The 21,558-nt window shown below is 43.7% G+C and overlaps 1 protein-coding gene across 1 annotated transcript; it reads right to left on the reverse strand.

Annotated features, from left to right (window-relative positions):
* Positions 1 to 278: 278 nt before the first annotated feature.
* Positions 279 to 21,103, reverse strand: cacnb3b (calcium voltage-gated channel auxiliary subunit beta 3b). Its single transcript, XM_088998474.1, has 14 exons — positions 21,053 to 21,103; positions 14,944 to 15,063; positions 14,743 to 14,865; positions 14,540 to 14,661; positions 12,674 to 12,726; positions 12,374 to 12,393; positions 12,162 to 12,242; positions 10,449 to 10,509; positions 10,283 to 10,375; positions 10,062 to 10,213; positions 9,034 to 9,129; positions 7,313 to 7,483; positions 4,244 to 4,282; positions 279 to 4,162 (listed from the first exon to the last, which is right to left on the reverse strand). The coding sequence occupies exons 1-13, from the start codon at positions 21,089 to 21,091 to the stop codon at positions 4,253 to 4,255; spliced, it is 1,161 nt and encodes a 386-aa protein (XP_088854600.1). The 5' UTR covers positions 21,092 to 21,103; the 3' UTR covers positions 279 to 4,162; positions 4,244 to 4,252.
* Between the last annotated feature and the right edge of the window lie 455 nt (positions 21,104 to 21,558).

The raw sequence follows: 21,558 nt of genomic DNA on the forward strand, positions 1-21,558 counted from the left end.
GTCTGGTATGCGGCAGTAAATACTGTAATGGATGGAATGAAACCACTAACAAATCTATTACTGAGTACCAAAAGAAAAGAAAGGGGGTAAGTTCCTCAGTCATTGAATTAAATCATTGGTTTCACCAACGCACCATCAGGGGGTCCTTTAGCTATGTCCCAGTACATATTTCTAGGAGAACGTGCTTCTATCTGGTGGACACATAATGTCATTGCAGCGTGGAACAAACAATACAGTAGTGAGCCTTATGAAGCATGAGACTTCAAATCCAAACTCGTAGTGCATTTATTGCATCATAAAGCAGACAAGAAAAAGACTGTGTAGTGCAAACATATTCCACGAAATACCTGATGAGGTATCTTGATAGTCTCAGCTGTGTATCAGGGCAATGCTACACTTTGTATTGCAGACAGAACCTCCTTGAAGAAAGTGTGCTTGAGGTTTTTTTTTTTCAATATTTTTTTTGTGAATGCGTAAATTGCTTGGTGAAGAACACACATCATATTGTTTAGGTAGCATGCTTGCTGTATGTCTAATGAGCTGTTGATACCTCCTCCCCCGAATGCAGTTAGTGGTACTTTCAAGTTGGAAATCCTCAAAAGTTTGTCAGTGCGGGCCCTATTTTGTTGAGGAAGTCGGCCAAATTGAAAACTCAGAAGTCCCACTGTGTCCTAAAATAAAAATCATGCTTTCTGTGGCCCTATCAGTTTGTGTGTGTCCCCCTCAGTATTTTGTGCAATTGGATAATCATCCTAATCATAACACTTTATCATTCTAATATATCCATCCAAAACATATAGTCTGTACAATGAAGTGTTTAATAATGTGCACGTTTGAGACGTCACGTCATCCTGCCAAGCCCTTCTGACGAAACCGCAATACAATGATCTCATGCACATTACAGTATTTACAATAATAAACAACTGATGGGTGGTTCATGATAGGAGGCTAAACTAAGGAATAAAAAGTAACATTACACTATAAATATGTATTAAGTTAAAGGACAACCGACGCCTCCGGACAAGTTGTGTCCATAATTTGCAAAATCACTTCAAATGACTTCTACTGAGCGTATTTTACAAACATTCCATCGCATATAGCTATATTTTACGTTTTAAGACTCAGGCTGAATATTCAGGAAGTCTTGTTTTCGAGTTGATGACGATCCCCACGTACGTCACGTTTAGAACGCCCCTGACCGAGAAAGCGACACACAATGCATTTTGCGGTACTTTGTTTGGTCTGAAAACTTGTTGATCCGTGTTGATGGCGAAATTAGAAGGAAAACACATAAATAACGTGATGGTGAATTGTTGTGGGTTGCACCAAGACAACTATTTGATATTCGCTGACAAAAATTCCCAGAAGACAAATCAGCCCATTTCCAACTGAGCTTGGGCGCCATCTTCTGCATTTTCTGGGTGGTACATTGCTGTCATTGACGGCTCGAATTCATACGGAGGACTCCTTGAATCAATTGCAAACATTTATGCTTTCCTCTTCTGAACTATTTGAATCATATTCATAACTGGATGAGTAACAAGAAAGCATCTTCTCCGAATCTGAAGTTTTGTTTTGATTCTCGAGCAAGGCAAGACATCTTGGCGTGACGTCACGAACAAGGGGGTGGGACCTTCTGAAACTGGCCACTTCCGGGTTCAATTTGAAGTAGTTTTTTGACACTTTAAGTCATTTTTATTGGTGTTTTTCATTTGACTAAAATATCAGCCTGTGTGTTTTGCGTATTCTAGATGCTATAAAACGTTTTTCTGATGTCAGTTAGGAAACAAAAAAATGGTGTCGGTTGTCCTTTAAGTTACGCATTATCTTAATTCAAGTGTATTTTCTACTTTATAGATGGATACAACTCTTTTTCCCAGTAGTGGATGAAAATTTGTATTTTTTGAAGTGTGCAACAACATTTGAGTTTTGACTGGTAATTCCGGATGCAACGTTGGCATCTCGGTTATAATAAATGAGTTGATGCGACTGATTTTCTTAAAAACACTAAATAAAAAAACATTTTGACATAAATGCATTTGAATTTTCCTTCTCTGACCGTGATAGAAGCAACAATGATGCCATAAATGATACAATTAAGTAAGTGGGGCATTTGGCAGTTGATCATCCATAAAAAGCGACTTCTGCTGTCAAGGAGGTTTGTTTCCCTTGTGAGTGTGTGCTTGACATGCATGGCTGTGTGCAGAAAGGTATGCAATCGGCTACAACTTTTGGTGTAGAAAATAAACTACCAAAAAAGGCTACATTGTATTCAAAGGAAATCAAGAAATTCCAGATTTTGATCCTATGGTGTTTTTGTCACCTCGAAACAATTTGTGCTATTTTCAGGAGGCATTTGGTTCAACTGGAACGCCAGCCCACGCAAGCTATACGGTTCGAGACGGAAGACGGTGAGTTAGTGAAGAAACCCTTCAGCCTGTTTGTCATCTTTAAGCCCAATACACACTTTGATGAGAGAAAAATGATTGCACCTGTTACTTTTTTTTTGCACCCGTTAACTAAAAATAGCACTTGTAGTAGTAGGAGTAGTAATAGTAGTAGTCGCAGCAGTACCCTGGTGAATGCATTGTAATACTATGAGTTACAGTAGTAGCAGAAATAGGACTAAAGCAGTATAAAGCAGCAATAGTCCTATTTAGAGTACTGTGTAGTATTACTCATTTACATACAGTAATTAGGTAGAAGTAGTAGTAGGAGTACGTCAATGACCATATTATGTCCCGTATTATAACTACTGCTCCCCCAATTGGTGTGTTGCTACTACTACGACAATCACATGTTGGGGTGTTCGTAAAAATAGCTAAATTGATAGATTTTGCTTTTTCTACTTATACTAATCTTAGTAGTAGAACAAATATTGATCAATAGGAGTAGTAGCCAGAATCAGTAAGTACTCAATGTAATAGTGCTGCAGTCAGCAGTCATAGTAGTCATAATACCTAGTCACAGTTGTAGTACACCGAAGTATTAGTGGGTAGTAGTACTAAGAGTATAGAGTATTATATTATGACTTTGTGCTATTAGTGGACATTATTACTTGGAAGAGTGATAGCCATGAAGATAGTAATAATAGTAGTTACTGGATGTAAAAGTATTTGGAGTCGTATTCGTGTTACTATGACTACAGCTATTATTTCAAACAGGAACAGGATTATCAGTAATAGTCATATATATTACTTCTAAAAGTCCTGCTCACTAGTCTTAGTAGTAGAAGTAGTATAAGTGGTAGTAATAGTACACAGTAGTCGTAGTAGTAGTAAGTAGTAGTAGTAGTCGTAGTAGTAGTGGTGGCGGTAGTAGTACCAGTAGTAGTAGTGGTAGTAGTGACAGTAGTAGGTAGTAGTCGTAGTACAAGTAGTAGTTAGCAGTAGCAGTGGTAGTAGTACTAGTTGTAGTAGTGACATCGTACTGGTAGTTAGCTTTACAATGGTATTAGTAGTTAGTAGCAGAGACAGCAATAAGTAGTTGTAGTAAAAGAAGTAGTAGTAAAACAATAGCACTACTCGTAGTGAGGAGTAACAGTGGATGTTCATAGTTTTACTATTAATAGTAATAGTATGACTTGTAGTTGTGGAACCGAGTAGCAGCCTACGAGTAGTCAGTACGAGAAGTAGTTGTTAGTTGTAATTGTGATGGTCGTAGCAGCAGCAGCAGCAGCAGCAGCAGCAGCAGTAGTAGCCGTAGTAGTAATAAGAATAGTAGCAGTTTTGTAGAAATGGATAGTAAATTTGAAAACATTCCCGTCGATCTACATGTGTGTAGTGGGCTTCATTCTGACAGACAGAAAGACAGGCAGAAGGACAGGCGATCAAAACCCTAAACAATGTTGAACAGGCTCACTCAGAGCAACCGCTTGTGTGCCTGTGTGGAGCAGAAGGTGTACAGAAGGCGACCCTGAGTTGTCACATGGCGTCGGAAGCAAGTGGCTCTCTCCAAGGGGGGCAGCGGTAAGCGGTGCATGATTGCCATGTTTCACTCCAAAGCACGGACTTATATTTCCATCCGTGCACCAAAGTTGCATCTTGTCTCGCTTCCTCTTGCTCCAGCTGATCCTGCCGTTCGTCCCCGTTCTCACTGAGGGTGGAGATGATGCTGCAACTTCTGCTGCTGCTCCATGGTGGCGCTCGAGGCTGCTCCTAGCCTTCCACAGGAGAAGAGTGCATTGCAACGTCAGTGAGTTTTGACCGTCAATTGTTGCAACCAAAGTGCGAGGAAGACTCACCACAAGTGGTCACTCTATTAACTCTTGCGTCTCAGAGAACTAGAAAGTAAACATCAACATTAACAAAAAAAAGCTAAGGTGCCGCAGCATAGGTTGAGGACAATGTGAAAAGTAGTAGTAGTTATTATTACTCCTGCTACCACTAATACGATTAACTCATTCACTGCCAGACATGTGCATCGGGAGAAGGATGCTGAGCCTTGAGTCAGTCAGGAGACCGAGAGGAAGACCAAAGAGGAGGTTTATGGATGTTGTCAAAGAGGACATGACGGTAGCTGGTGTGAGAGATGAGGATGCACAAAACTTGGTTAGATGGAGCACACTGATTCACTGTGGCGATCCCTGAAGGGAAAAGCCAGAAGGCCTACCTTTCCACACCCCCTTTCTATGAGTGCACACGTCGATCGTATACAGCGATACTTTTGCCGTTATGGGACTGAAAAAGATGCCACCACAGGCTCGTGTTCAGCCAAAGAAGACACAAAACAAAATAACAGTCGAGGAGAAGAAGGAGATCATTGAGAAACACGAACGAGGTGTGCGTTTGTGGCGTCACATGTGCGCACCGCGGCTGTCTTGTGAATCTCAGCCACATCTCTCACGCTGTGTGTCACTTCCCTGAGAGTAACTTTCTACTCCCATTCGACAAATAAAGACCCCGGTACCGTCCACCATTGCTACCATCCTTCGCAAAAAGCTTGACACAAAGGCGTTATTTAGCCGATGCTTTCACGTGACTAATGACACCAAAATTGTCACGTGCGAGTTGACAGCTGGGGCGGAGCCGCCGCTCCCGACCTCCGCCAGCCAAAGAAGACACAAAACGAAATTACAAAATTTACAAAACAAAATATTACAATATCACAAAAAAAAAAAAAAAAAAAAAAAAAAAAAAAAAAAAAAAAAAAAAAAAAAAAAAAAACAGTCGAGGAGAAGAAGGAGATCATTTGAGAAACACGAACGAGGTGTGCATGTTGATCCTCTAATCACCGATACTGGGACATTTCAACGAGTCGCTGTCACCTCACCAGTGACATGATAACGACGCCTCGCTGTGTCTTGTGCTTCCAAGTCCAAGAGTTTGCTTTTCCCGAGGTGATTGTTAGCCGCGATCGCGTAAGTTTGTTGCTTTCCGGGATCGCGAGTGTGCCATTTTATTTTGCCTAGCTTGACAGGCTTGTTGTAATAAAATCTCTGCCAGCACCTACGGGACTCGAAGTGGATGCAGATGACATCGAGGAGCTTGTTGCTGACCATAATGATGTCCTCAACACAGAGAATTTGATTTGCCTTCAAGAGGACAAGCAGAAGCAGGCCATTCAGGAGTTGATGTGCAGGCTTTTATTGAACAGTTCCATCCAGAAAAGGCAATGAGAATCATCAACATGATGAATGATAATGTGATGCCTCAGTTTTGTAAGATCTTACAAGTCAGAAAGCAACAGGTGTCAATTAATCAACGACCATCACAAATGTAAATAAAGTGACTTTATTATACAGTGCAGTGTATTTCTTTCATTACAATACAATAGCACATTTATTATACATTGAATAATGGATGTTGTGTGTAGTTTTAAAGGGCAACCGACGTCACTTTTTTGTTTTTTAACTGACATCGAAAAACGTTTTATAGCATCTAAAATACCCAAAACACGCAGTATGAAATTTTTAGTCAAATGCAAAACACCAATAAAAATAACTTAAAGTGTCCAAAATCTGCAAAAAATTGAGCTGCGAATTGGGCATTTTCAGAAAGTCCCGCCCCCAGTTCGTGACGTCACGCCAAGACGTCTTGCATTGCTGGAGAATAAAAACAATGGCTTCAGATTCGGATAATATGCTTTCTTGTTACACATCCAGTTCTGAATATGATTCAAATAGTTCTGAAGAGGAAAGTATACATGTTTGCCATCGATTAAAGAAGTCCTTCCGTGTCATTTTGAGGCATCTGGACTGCAATGTAACGTCCCACAAAAGAGGCAGAAAAATGGCGACCAGCTCCTGTGAGGAATGAATCAGCCCGTTTCCACAGGCTGATACATTCCTTGCATGGAGCTTGGACTCCCTCTGCTGGCGGCTTTTGGATGTAACACAAGGGTTTAAAAAAAACAGTACAGCAAAATACATTGACGTGATGGAAAGACGCTACAATGCGCCTTTTTTACGGTCAGGAGGCGGTCCTTTTCTGACGTCACGTGAGGACTCGTCACCAACTCAAAAACAAGACTTCCTGAATGTTCAGCACGAGTCTTAAAACGTAAAATATAGCTATACGCGGCGGAATCTTATTAAAATACGCCCAGTAGAAGTCATTTGAAGCCATTTTACAAATTATGGACACAACTTGTCCGGAGACGTCGGTTGTCCTTTAAGGCTTATTTAGTTGAAAAATTATATTTTATGGAGACTTGGGAACAGATTATTGTCATTTTAATGGTTTCATATGGGAAAAAAAATTGGGATGCACACTTTTCGCCTTCCAGACTCTGTCTGGGAACCAATTAAGTTTGTAAGCCAAGGTCTCACTGTACATACATATTGGTTCATATCGCGCTTTAACATTCGCTTAAGCTGGAACAAAGCACTAACGTGGAACATAGTGAAATGCTGTCCCCCCCTGTGGAAGGGGAAAAACATTGCCAGAGGTCTGGCTACCAGTTTATCGGCACCCAAACAAGAAAAAACAAAACCCAAACAAATTTAGGAATGCCGCTCTACGTCATATTTTCAATTCCCGAATACATTTGTGAATGGCAGTGAATGAGTTAACAATATGACTAGGTAGTTTTTCTAGCACATTTTTCTAGGAAAGGCAGTTTTTCTCGCACATTTTCTTAACAAGAACACACAATGTGTGTCATACAACAGGTTGTGTTCAACTAGTTGTATTAAGAATATTAGTTCTAGTATGTAAGTCCTGGTAGAAATAATAATTGTCATTGTAATAAGCTGACATTCCAGCCACAAGCTGCAATGGGTCGAAAGGGACTAAAACAAGTTCGGCAGTTTGAATGACCCATAGACTCCATTCCTAACATTATAGCTATGTTGATGTTTTTGCTGTCATACCTGTTGACTGGAGTTAGCAGAAGGAGGAGTGATCACATTTTGGTCATGGGCTGTGTTGACGGGGGCAGAACAAGGAAGATGGGTGGCACGCCAGTATATATCCAGATACTCAGCAAGGTGTTCACAAGCATCCTCAAGCTGATTCTCATCCAGGATTATGTCGAACATCTCCTGGTGGTGGGACAAAGATAGCATCAGCTAATAAATCTTTCTGTCTATGAATATTCATTGAAATCTTGATTTTTACATTTTGGCCAAAATGATTCTTCCATCCATCCATTTTCCATACCGCTTATTCCTCATTAGGGTCGCGGGGGTGCTGGAGCCTATCTCAGCTGTCTTCGGACACGAGGTGGGGGACACCCTGAATTGGTTGCCAGCCAATCGCAGGGCATACAAAAACGTACAACAGTCACTCTCACACTCACACCTAGGGACAATTTGGAGTGGTCAATCTGCCTGCCATGCATGTTTTTTGGCATGTGGGAGGAAACCGGAGGACCCGGAGAAAAACCACACAGGTCCGGGGAGAACATGCAGACTCCACACAGGGAGGCCGGACCGGGACGCGAACCTGCGACCTCTGCACTGTGAAGCCGGTGTGCTAACCACTCGACTACCGGGCCGCCCCAAAATTATTCTTATACTTTCTAAATAGTACACAATGTTTGAAATGTTTAATTGGAAATGATCAGGATCTTTAAAATGGTTGTTTTTAGTAAAGACCATAAGTTGCTGAACAACGGATGGTGGCAAAAGATCGTAAAGGCTGCCTGCAAACGTGCAATCAAATGTGTTTATTTCCCGTGATGTTTGTAAATAACGTAAGGCTTTGACAGCGGAAGTCCATTCTCATTCAAAATTGCTTGTGGTAAAATAAAATAATTTGTGAAAATTATTCAGCATTAAATCAGTTTTAAATTACCAGAAACACACAGTCATTAAAACCCCAGGAGCGGACAGGAATGGTACCCCACTACCCTCCAAAAAAAGAGGTGTTTTATTTTTTTGACGATATGTCTTCTCTTGACTGACTGGTTCATGTCGCTGTCTGCTTGCTCAGAATTTTCTAGCTTCAGAAATGCACTGGATTCGACAGTGACCAGACTAAATTGCTGGCACAGCAACAAGTCTGGTTCATCAAGCTAAATTTGGACAACCCTGTCCGACAAGGAACAGGTTCACCCAATAAATACAGATAGTCACTTGAACTTAACTCATTTACTGCCATTCCTGAATTTATTCAGGAATTGAAAAGAATGACATGGAGCGGCATTCTCGAATTTGTTCGGGTTTTGTGTTTTCTTGCAGGGGGGGGGGGGGGGGGGGGGGTAACGATAAAGCGCTGGTCAGACCTCTGGCAATGGTTTTAATTCCCACAACGGGGCAGCATTTGCCTTTTGTACAGCCACCCCCCCCCCCATTTCAAGCTCAAATAACTGCGGACACATAACTTAGGAGTTAACTTTTTTCTGATGAAAGAAGAGTCTCAGGAGTCTTACACTGCATTGAATGTTTAGGTAGTCCTAAAACTTAACATTTTGTGGGTCCTGCATTTTGAGTGAAAATGACAAAAACCCTGGCACTGGAGTAAATACATTTTTGCACATCGTCTGGCAGTGAATGAGTTATATGGAACATTGGACGGTTTGAGGGCAGAAGTGTATGTTGCTTGAAGTAAAGTCAAGTGTAACATCAAGGAAGAAAGAGAAGCGACATACAGGTGGACATTGAGCAAGCTTGTCCCCAGCCATCATCTGGACGTTCAGATGTTTGCTCTGTGACTTCCCTCGAGATTTGATCAGCCTCTGCAGAACCTGAGAGTCCAGCCCACATAAAGACACAAGGCATCAGTATACATTGGTTTGATTAAACCACAGGTGTCAAAGGCAAGGCCCGCGGGCCAAATCCAGCCCGCCGCATCATTTTTTTCGGCCCGCGAAAGCAAATCAAACTTGTTAAATTCCATGATGATTGCTAAAATCTGAGCCAAAATTTCATTTTTTTGGATGACAACCACAATAAAAGTCATTATTCTTGACTTCAGATTTGAAAACGAGTTATTCATTAATTTGCTGTGTGCTCTATATGTAATATTTGAAGGGATTTAAACAATCTAATGGGTTCCCCAAATTCATAACGGCCCTCGAGAGGAAACCATAACTACAATGTGGCCCGCGGCAAAAAAATGACTTTGACACCCCTGGATTAAACAGTTTAAACAATAACATGTTTTGTTAAGCATATCAAAACTAAAAAGTGAGCACAGCTGCAAAAATTAGCACATTCTTGAATGTTGAGCTACAGTGCCTCTGTGAAGTTGAGTAATGATTTGTGTCTGGCTGGTGTCTTGTTGCATTTTCATTTTTTTATTTTACTCATTGTAATGCTTTAAAATGATCTGCGTATTGTTGACTGAACGAATTTTTGATTGGTCAGGTTGAATAGTGTCTTATCGGCATGAGACAGCCCCAGATGGTTCCAAGAAGGCCCAAGAATGTCAGAGAGCTGTCAGTAAGAGCCCTGGTAAATGATTTAAACTGATGGCGGGGGGAGCTCATTGTGTCATTGTGCATGCTTTGTTTTTGGTCGCGTTTTTAGACAAAAAGCAGTGTAATTAATAGCACCCTCATTCAAGGTCAATAGCATTGTTGTGAATGCTCTCAAACACAACACCACCATGTGCATTTTTTCATCTTACGCGTCGCAGAGACTAACTGAAGGTGTATGAGGTGGATTTGTGCCCTACTTTGGGCGAAGACACTTTGACGTAGACGACGATGGGGGCCAGAGAGGTTTTGAGAAGCTGCGATGGGTGATTGATGGTGTCTGCATCCAGGACGACCAGCTGCAGAGACTTGGCAAGCTCAAAGATCCTTTCGATTTCACTCTGGACCTCAGCTGAGAGCAGTATGTAGAGAAGCGTTGTATGAACATGAGGAGATGGATTGTAACAACGTTATCACTCACCCAGGCTGGAGCGTGTGTTGGATCGTTCCATAATGGCCTTCTTGTTGAGCACCGAGCGTTTGGCCAGCGACAGATCAGCACAGGACAGCGTATCTCATCGCAATGATTGTGGTTCGTGAAGGCAATATGTGCTACAAATAATCAATTTAATAACACATCTGTACACACCTGCTGTCAAACCTGTGCTTCAGGAAGTCAAACAATGCTTTCTGCATCATGTCCGTCACCTACATGTGCATAAAAACGAATTCAGGTAATCTGGGTTCCTCTTTTACTTTCTCACATTATACCAGAGGTTAGTAGAGTATCGAACATTTATCCTTAAGCAAGAGTACTGCTAATAAAGTATACAGTAATGCCTTGCTACTCCGCAGCTCGATTATTGCGGCCTTTGATGCATCGCTGTTTTTTTTTTTCGAACCTAAAAAAAGGGCTGCAAATGGCAGTGAAAGTCACTACAGTACAGTACTGTAAAACAACAGTGGATCACAGAGAGCAACATACAGCATTCATTAGATTTGCTGAAATTATTTATTTCATTTATTTTGAGGCATTAGTGTGCTGTTTGAGACTAAACCAAACATTAGTTCAGTCAACAAAAACATTGGTATCATTTGGCCACACCTGACAATAAGTCGGCAATTCACGTAAACAAAATTTACATCACTTCGCTTCCTGTACATTAATCGTCTTGACTGTTTCCGTTCATGTGATACCGCGCTGGCGACTCAGATTTTCATCTTCCATTTGTTTTTGTGCTTATCCTTCCTCCTGTACTCGCATCACATTAGTTCAGGGTACGTACTGTAAGTATTCTCGTATTTTCAATTGTACTTAATAATCCCCCACCCCCGACAATGGCTCCTTAACGCCCCGACTTTACAAACTGAGGGAAGGCAAAAATTCTGCCACTGTTGCACGCCATTACAACATCAACGAACCTTCGGTGCATTACATCAAGAAAGACGAGTAGTGTACCTGTAAATATTATACTGATAGTGTATGTTGATAGTGGACTGTTTTCTTAATTGCATTAGTTTTTTACTGCACCGCAAACATTTATTGTGCTTCTTTATGCATGTCCTATACTGTGTTCCACTAAATTCGGCCTTATATTTTTTTGTACTCATACACGTGAATTTACCAATAGATGTCGCTACATCACGTTTTTTTTGTCTTTCGCGGGTGGTCGCAGTCCGCATTGATCTCGATAAAAGAGGGATTACTGTAATGACTCCAATAAAAGTGGAAAGGAGGCCTGTATTAAGAATGAGGAGGCATTCAGTGAATAATCTACTCGAGTGAGTACATGTAATTGTGTTTTATTATTTGTTTTAATAGTGAGAAATTGTTGGGTTGAAATAAAAACAAATACATTTAAAAATATTACATAGTTTATTGAGAGCCAGTAACGCAATGTAAAAGACAAAAAATATTGAGCATCTTTCCCAGCTAAAATAATAATAATTTCTCACCACAAAATAGACAATAACCCTGCCCAAAGATTATAACATAAACCAACAGCCATCATTTGCGTCACTGTCACATGCAATTATTCAGCATTCAAAACTCTGTCATGTCTTTAGCAAAAATGAGGCAAACACTTCACAACAAGAATGACTGCAGGCAGTTCGGGAGAGAAAGAGGAAAGGAAGTCACACAAAAGAAAATAAATAATGAATAAACACAACATACGCAATGGCCTGACACAATGAAGAAAAAAACACATGGCTACAGCTTGTTCTCCGACACCCCTCCCATTATCATATGGAGTCATTTGAAAATGCATGACTGGACTGTAATCTTTTGATTCTTAAGTAATTTTCAGTGACTCAAGTATTGCTTTTTGTTACTTCATACAAGACCGCAATTGCCTCACCTCGTAACCTTTCAACGAAGGCCCCACCAGCACCACCGGCCGCATGGAGGGAACGACATCATACGGGGGGACAAGTTCTGTCTAAAACCAGACGAAAATCGACAGAGAAATGACAAACACAAATGCATTATGCCAAATGGTATTGTGGGATTGATTGTTCTTAACGCTGCACAGACAGAGCCAGAGAAGACACATTTTGGTGGAAAACACACCTGTTTCTGCTTCTGTTTGGCTTTCAGAGCAAAGGGATCAAACATCAGACAAGTAGAAGGAATCGCATGAGTTAATTCATCATTAGTTTGCTTCAGAAAAACATGAGCAAAGCATGCCACTGGGGGAAAGGACACACTAACACTGAAGCACATTCAGAGGTCATCTCACGCATGCCTTAACGTTCACATCCTGTTAGCATACAGGATGTTAAGAGGACGGTACAGCTCGTGTTTTGGAGACGAGCGAGCAACCCTCCTAGAGGAGCAACTTAGAAGCTGGACTCTTGCAGCTCTACATACCTGCAGATGGCGGCGTTGATCTCCAGCCTCCAGATGACGCATTGCCTCCTTTCCTGCAGAGGGACAAAATGCATAGTGTCATCCTGGGCAAATTCCCCTCAGGTGGCAATTTGGAGAAAAGCACAAAGCAAAGCAAAGAGGTGGGAGTGCCTAAAAGAAAAGCTTCATTAAAAGGTGTCGTGGAAATGTGGCTTCGGGGCGCTGACAGCAGGCGGATGACGTAGACTGCACAAACTGTGAAAAGCGTCTTTACGCACCACCAAAAGTCTCAGAACAGTGTGTGTAATTTATTTATTTTGGCTGTAGCAAAACCATTTGGATAATACAAGCAATCATCATGGCTTCTCTGTCTACAGCAACAGATGTGTTGCTGAGTGTAAATAACAGTAGCATAGAAGATTACATTTTGCAGGCATCAGGCAGTATATGTACTTCCAAAATTATCACTTTTCAGGAGAAAAGTAATGATTTTATAATCGCATTTTTGTTCCACCATACAAGACGTGATCAAAGAGAGCACTCCATTTTCAACAGTTTACATTGTCAAAAATGGTAACCATAACAAACATATCACTGGACAAACCAATAATATACAGTAGATTTTGACCTTGTAGGTTCCGGCCAAATGCCAGCAATAAATGTTTACCATTATGTGCTACCAGTGGCATTAAACACACAGACTAAAGGATATATTTCAAATTCATGACATTAAATTATCTTAGGGGGTCCTGAGGTTCGGTGTTTAGAGCTCACAGTGCAGAGGCACCAGGTTCAATTCCAGACATGTCCTCCCTGTGTGAGGTTTTCTCCGGGTATTCCGGATTCAACCCATATTCCACAAACATGCATATCAAGCTGATGGAAAACTCGAAATTTTCCTTCGGTATGAGAGCGAATGGTTTTGTCTCTGTATGCCCTGCGATTGGCTGGCAATCAATTCAAGGTGTCCCCGGCTTACTGCCCAAAGACGGCTGGGCTAGGCTCCAGTACCCTCACCGACCCTTCTAAAGATGTGCGGATTGGAAAACAAATTGATGATGGATAATTATCTGAGTTTTATATTTAGTATAGCAGTAAACTTCATCTTAATTATTCCCTATTCGCTCAAGTGACGGTTATTGTCAGTGTCACGTTTGCAAGGTGGTTGTGGACCCCAAAGAAGCAGGCAGGTGGGGGGAGCAGGGTGTATTTGACAAATAGCATCAAATAGTTCACAGGAACTAACTCCAAAACAACAGTCATCAGAACAAAAAGGTCCAAAGTAACAAACAAAACCAGAACTAAAACATGTCTGAAAACAAAGCACACCAGACAAGACGAAACAAACCTGACAGGGTGAAAAAAACAATGAGCTGACACTGAATGGTCTTTTTAACTGCCACTGATTAAATCGACCAACAACTGTGCAGCTGCAGGCAGAGCCCTACAGTGCCAGCCATCGGTCGCAAACCGAAATGTGACAGTGAAGTGAGTTAAGTGCAGTTCACTGCCACCAAAGTGCTTGTATTTTAAGCTTCCGCTCGCAAGTGGTGTATCCTGAAGAAGAAATAAGCCACCAAGTTACAGACAATCAAGGGCGAGATCAAGGAACACTTCAGTTCTGATGTCAAACCCAAACATCACATGTATGATTTGTAATGGGATTTGTAATTACGTCAAATAGGCAACACCTCTGCTGCTATACAAACATAATGACACAAAATGTAATTTTTGCGGTGCCCAGAATCCACTTCAGATATTGCCAATTGTCACTCTTATAGCAAGCTAATTTCAGAGAAGGTGAAACTACAGCATTGCCACACTTATAGTTCATTTGAGAATCAGTCCACTTTGGCCTGCTGTGTAAATTCTTGTGTGACCTCAGACCTGGCTGCTGCTTTCTGCTCCTGTTTGATCCTGATGTTTTCCAATTTGACGGGGCTGGGGATGAACGTGATGTCTGCGCCCTCCTTCACCAGCCGACCGATCCACCAATCATTGTTATATTTCTGCAGGACAAAAAAAAGCATACGCTGCCTTGGGTGTCCATTGCGTCAAAACGTGGTAGAGACAGAAAGATGACCTCTAACCTCTTTTATGTGAAGAAAGTCTTTGGTTTCAAAATTAATAGCTCCACCTTGGACCGGACACTCTTCATCCAGCGCGCCACAATAACTAACATTTGTTTTCACTGCAAAGGCCACTGGTTTCGACTTTGACGTGCCGAAGAAAAGAACAAGTAGAAAATATGAAAGTGTCGTCAATAATAAAGACAAGCACTGGGATCTCACCTTGGCTCTCTCGAGTTGCAGCTGAGCCTGGCGCTCGGCATCATGCCGAGACGCCTCCTGGTCGTCCTCCAGGGACAGGTCGGAATCCGAGGGTCGACTAGTGTTGAATTCGGCTGAACCCTAAAGGAAAGAATGCCTGCTTTCAATTACGTTAGAAAAGGGCTGAATTTACATTCAAGTTCCAAGTAGCCAATGTCCCTCAAGGTTATGTTCTAACATTGACTGCAATCTGGAATTGTTCCTGGTTTCCGACTGAAGAACAGTTCAATCATTCCTTTTCCAAGTATTTGCATTTCGATTTTGCTTTTCTACACAATAGATGCAGGCATGTCAAATATTAGGGTATCATTGTCTGACTTGAACATGATTCTGTTGAGCTCAGCCAGAATGAATACTGTACATGAAAAAGAATGTAAGGAAACAAATGAATTAGCACAAGCTCAAGTGAACACAATGACGTGCAAGACCCCCAGGAGACCGTGACCAACTGACATTTAACATATGGGATTCCCAGCGAGGTGCAAATTCAAAGCCAAGCAGGCATTGGAAGGAACGGAAGAGTGCCAAGAATGGCTGAAGGTGCCGTAAAAGTGAATGAAGTGGAACCACCAATACACCAATTGAGGATGATTTCCACAAAAAGCAGGGGCATACTTCCGAGAGGCACAATGTTTAGTTTGAAATGATTCAAGTTTCAGCTTTGATGGATCGACTACAGCGTTCAATCCATTTCTTGGCCAGCTTGTAACAACATCGACAAGATACACCATTCAAGTATGCCAAAAAAAGACAAGTGTTCTTGTTAAAAACAGTGATTGAGCCCATTCCATATTCTTGCTGAATCAGAAACCTGGACACAAAACGTAGAACAACAGCTATGGGACTCATTATACCTTTATCCACAGTGTCAGAGTTCAGAACAACCTCCATCTTGGCTCCAAAATGGTTTGCTCCACCCAATCCCTCTTGGACTGTACTTTGAGCGCAGCAGGACGCAGCTTCATGGTGATATACAGTCATGATAAACAGCAATGGTTCTTAACCTGGGTTTGATCGAACCCTTGGGGTTTGGTGAGTCGATCTGCAGAGCCTCCGCCGACACACTTCTATTAATTACGGAAACGGAACATTTCGTCCAGCCCCAGAGGTTGTTTTGTCCGTTGTTATGCCCGTTTAGCAATCGGTAGAGCTTCGGGCAAAACGGAGAAATACAACAAGAAATCATGGGGGCAGTATAGAGTCAGAAGCGTACCAAATCGGATAAATGAATACAGAGAGAGAAGAAGAGAGCTCGACTGCTGCTGCTCCCCCCCATTCACAACAAATGAACAGGCTAGCGGCTAGCCAGTAGCTGGCAGTAATCAACTAACTATGTATCTATAACTCATGTATCACGGAACATGATGGGAGTGAGCGTCCTATCTGCATGATTTGCAACGCCAAGTTGAGCAACTCTAGTCTAGCACCAGCAAAACTAAAGGAACACTTCTTCAAGCTGCATGGAGACGGGGAATACAAGAACACAACACTTGCTGAATTCAAGGTGAAGAGAGCTAGATTCGATGAAAGGGCCACTCTGCCTGCACTTAGATTTGTGCCAGTTAGCAAAGTTTATGCATTGTGTTGGTTTTGTTCTTTGAACAAGGTGATGTTTATGCACGGCTCATTTTGTGTAGCAGTAAAAAACATATCTATGTCTTGAATTTGAAAAATAATCATTTAATTTTTCAATCAAGAGCGGTTCGGTGAATGCAAATACGAAACTGGTGGGGTTCGGTACCTCCAACAAGATTAAGAACCACTGATATACAATAAGTACATGTGGAATATTTCTGAACTTTGACCAACCTGTACCAATACCATACTTTCATGATCATTCCTCGATTTTACTGCATTTAATAGGATTCCAACTGGCAGACACCCTAATTAAGAGAGAGCACCTCTTTACGATGTTTTTAAATGGGAATGAGAGAAGCTTGACCCTGTGGCATACATGTGGGTTAATATATTAAAATTAAAGCCAAGGTACTATTAACTCATTTACTGCCAGACGTGTGCATAAATGTGTCCACTACAGTGCCAGGGTTTTTGTCATTGGAACTCAAATTGCAGGACCCACAGAATATTGTGTTTCAGGGACACATAAACATGCAATGCAGCCTTAGAAACCTTAGACTCTCTACTTTCATCGGATAAAAAAAGTTAATTTCTAAATTATATGGGTCTGGAGATATATGAGCTTGAAATGAGGGTGGCTGTTCAAAATACAATGCAATACATACATATTGGTCTATAGAGCGCTTTAACAACAGCTGAAACTGGAACGAAGCGCTAACATGAAAAAAAGGGAAATGCTGCCCCTTTGTGGAAGGGAAAAACATTGCCACAGGTCTGACCAGCACTTTATTGGCACCCCCTGCAAGAAAAGAACGAAACTCGAACAAATTCGGGAATGGCGCTCCACGTCATATTTTCAATTCCCAAATAAATTTGGGGATGGCAGTGAATGAGTTTACAAGCTAACTGACTGGATGACAAATAATGTAACTCATTTCAGGGCAAACGAAAGAACAGTTAGAAATGTGGTTCATGTGTTTAACCTGTCATGCATTGCATTTCATATGAAACTTTAAAAAAGTCCCACAGTCCATTTTCAGTATTTTTGGGATTCACTAATGGGGCTGGCTTCTTGCAGGAAAAAAACACAAACTATTAGTACGAATAAACAAGTGCTGATGATGTATCAAAATGAGTTACTTGTCTTCCTCCAGAAATTATCAGGGTTAATATGAGATGTATTATTAATATTATCAGTCTATCCATTTTCCCTGACCGCGTTATCTTCATTAGGATCGCGGGGGTGCTGGAGCCTATCCCAGCCGTCTTCCGGCACTAGGCAAGGGGACACCCTGAATAGGTAGCTAATCGCAGGGCACACAAAGAAAAACAACCATTCACTCTCATACTGCCACTCATGTTTTTGGAATGTGGGATGAAACCGGAGGATTCGAGGAGAACATGCAAACTCCACACTAGGAGGCCAGACCGGGTCTTGAACTCACAACCTCTCCACTGTGAAGCCAGCGTACTAACCACTCGACTACCGGGCCGCCCTGTATTATCATTCTATGTTTCGCAAATCCAATCCAGTCCTTGTTTGCTGCGTCTCAACTTTTAAATAACCTCAAAGATAGTCAAAGCAGTATACGTCCATCCATCCATCCAACTTCTGCCGCTTATCCGGGGTCGGGTCGCGGGGGCAGCAGCTTCAGTAGGGAAGCCCAGACTTCCCTCTCCCCAGCCACTTCTTCCAGCTCGTCCTGGCGGATCCCGAGGCGTTCCCATGCCAGCTGGGAGACATAGTCTCTCCAGCGTGTTCTGGGTCGTCCCCGGGGTCTCCTGCCAGTGGGACATGCCCGGAACACCTCGCGAGGGAGACGTCCCGGGGGCATCCTAATCAGATGCCCGAGCCACCTCATCTGGCTCCTCTCGATGTGGAGGAGAAGCGGCTCGACTTTGAGCCCCTCCCGGATGACCGAGCTTCTCACCTTATATCTAAGGGAGAGCCCGGACACCCGACGGAGAAAGCTCATTTCGGCCGCTTGCATCCGGGATCTCGTTCTTTCGGACACAACCCATAGCTCGTGACCATAGATGAGGGTTGGGACGTAGATCGACCGGTAGATTGAGAGCTTTGCTTTTTGGCTCAGCTCCTTCTTCACCACGACAGATCGGTACAAAGTCCGCATCACGGCAGACGCCGCACCGATCCGCCTGTCGACCTCTCGATCCCTTTCACCCTCACTCGTGAACAAGACTCCCAGATACTAAAACTCCTCCACTTGAGGCAAAATCTCCTCCCCTACACGGATAGGGCACTCCACCCTTTTCCGACTGAGAACCATTGTCTCAGATTTGTAGGTGCTGATTCTCATCCCAGCCGCTTTACATTTGGCTGCAAAACGCTCGAGAGAGAGTTGGAGAGCTCCACTTGAAGGCCCCAACAATACCACATCATCTGCAAAAAGCAGAGATGCTATACTGAGGCCACCAAAACGGAAACCTTCAACGCTTCGGCTGCGCCTAGAAATTCTGTCCATAAAGGTTATGAACAGAATCGGTGACAAAGGGCAGCCTTGGCGGAGCCCAACCTCTCACTGGAAACAATTCCGACTTATTGCCGGCAATGCGAACCAGATTCTGACATCGGTCGTATATGGACCGAACGGCCCGTCCGTTCTCCCTTTTTAAAAAGGGGGACCACCACCCCGGTCTGCCAATCCAGAGGCACTCTCCCCAATGACCACGCAATGCTGCAGAGGCGTGTCAGCCAGGACAGCCCCACAACATCCAGAGCCTTTAGGAACTCCGGTCGGATCTCATCCACCCCCGGGGCCTTTCCACCGCGGAGCTTTTTAACCACCTCAGTGACTTCAGCCACAGAGATCGGAGAGCCCACCTCGGAGTCCCCAGACACTGCCAAGGAAGGCGTGTTGGTGGAGTTGAGGAGGTCTTCGAATTACTCTGCCCACCGGTTCACGACATCTTGAGTCGAGGTCAGCAGCGCCCCATCCTCACTGTACACAGTGTTAGTGGTGCAATGCTTTCCCCTTCTGAGACGCCGGATGGTGTCCACCAGCGAGTACGGGGGGTTGCCGCAACGACAGGCACCAACCACCTTACGGCCACAACTCCGATTTGCCGCCTCAGCAAGGGATGTACGGAACATGGTCCATTCGGACTCAATGTCCCCCACCTCCGACGGGACATGTGTAAAGTTCTGCCGGAGGTGGGAGTTGAAACTCCTTCTGACAGGGTATTCCGCCAGACGTTCCCAACCAACACTCACAACACATTTGGGTCTGCCAGGTCGGACTGGCATCTTCCCCCACCAACGGAGCCTACAGCTCCGCCCCTCTCTTCACACGAGTGTCCAAAACATGAGGCGCAAATCCGATGATACAACTATAAAGTCAATTATCGAACTGCGACCAAGGGTGTCCTGGTGCCACGTGCACATATGGATACCCTTATGTTTGAATACGTCCAATAACAAAACACCACTCCTGTTCTGATCGGGGGGACCGTTCCTCCCAATCACGCCTCCAGGTCTCACTGTCATTGCCCACATGAGCATTGAAATCGCCCAGCAGAACAAGGGAGTCCCCAGGGGGGGCGCTCTCCAGCACACCCCCTAGGCCTAAGGTCTCCAAAAAAGATGGGTACACTGAACTGCTGTTTGGTGCATGTGCACAGACAACAGTCAGAACCCGTCCCCCCACCCGAAGTCGAGGGGAAGCAACCCTTTCGTCTACCGGGGTGAATCCCAACGTAGGCGATAAGGGGGGCAATAAGTATGCCGACACCTGCTCTACGCCTCTCACCGTGGGCAACTCCAGAGTGGAAGAGAGTCCAACCCCTCTCGAGAGGGCTGGTACCGGAACCCAGGCTGTGTGTGGAGGCAAGCCCAACTATGTCTAGTCGGAACTTTTCGACCTTGTGCACCAGCTCGGGCTCCTTCACTGTAAGAGAGGTGACATTCCACGTGCCAAGAGCTAGCTTCTGCAGTCGAGGGTCGGACCGCCGGGGTCCCCGCCTTTAGCTGCCGCCCAGCTCACAATGCACCCGACCCCTCTGGCCCATCCCATGGGTGGTGAGCCCTTGAGAAGGGGGACCCACGTTTCCTCTTCGGGCTGAGCCCGACCGGGCCCCATGGGTGTAGGCCCGGCCACCAGGCGCTCGCCAACGAGCCCCATCTCCAGGCCTGGCTCCAGAGAGGGGCCCCGGTGACCCGCGTCCGGGCAAGGGAAAACCAAGCCAATTTATGTTTTTCTTCATATGGGGTCTTCTGAGTCATACTTTGTCTGGTCGACTCATGGAGATGACCGTCAAACTACAACGTTAGAAAAGAAGACTGAAATAATCATTGTCAATCGCCCTGCCTGGATCAAATTACATGGAAGGAGTTTATTTACTCGTGGTGCTATCTGAAAATCACATACCTTTGTGGTGAATTGCTCTAAATATAGAAGCGGCAGGGGACGAAAGATTCGTGACTAAGAGTCTGCCTGCAGAGCGATGCAACAAAAACGGGCGCATCACAACGTACCTTGTTTAAGATTAGTCCTGTAGCGCTGGAGTCAGACATGATGGCCCCCCACCTCCCCTATAGTTGCAGGGGGGAGATGGAGGGAGGCACCATCAGCCTAAGTGCTTCACAGCTGCCATTGCTGCTGCTTTGCCTACAGTCATTTCCTCTCCAACGGAGATGCAGCGACTGCTCTGTGCACTGCTCAGCATCAGCTCCACCCCGATCGAAAATCTCAAGCATCTGCCTCTGCAACATCAGACGTTGTTACTATGAGTAACAGCCAATCCCTCATTCAGTATGGTCCGGTGTCACTTTGAACAATAAAGGGGTTGTATTTTTACGTGCCGCAGAATGCTCCATGAGCTGTTCAAAGCCAGTGTGTTAGATTTTATTCTGCTTTGTTTGGATTGGATTTGCCTTTATTAGTCTCGCAGTGGAGAAATTTACATTTCAAAGCCGCAAAGGGATGAAAGGAATGAAAGTAGAAAACAAAATACAGGAGCCGCTGGAAAGGAAGCCACTCT

This window comes from Hippocampus bargibanti, linkage group LG01 (assembly GCF_051943395.1).
Source record: "Hippocampus bargibanti isolate YZ-2025 linkage group LG01, ASM5194339v1, whole genome shotgun sequence".
NCBI classification, from domain to species: Eukaryota; Metazoa; Chordata; class Actinopteri; order Syngnathiformes; family Syngnathidae; genus Hippocampus; species Hippocampus bargibanti.

Excerpts from the sequence above, each read along its gene's own strand:
- cacnb3b (XM_088998474.1), bottom strand. The coding sequence starts at position 21,091 with ATGTCTGACTCCAGCGCTACAGGACTAATCTTAAACAAG. Across the intron at positions 10,510-12,161 it reads CTTCGTTGAAAGGTTACGAG|GTGACGGACATGATGCAGAA; the intron begins GTGAGGCAATTG and ends ATGCACATGTAG. Across the intron at positions 10,214-10,282 it reads CAACACACGCTCCAGCCTGG|CTGAGGTCCAGAGTGAAATC; the intron begins GTGAGTGATAAC and ends TACTGCTCTCAG.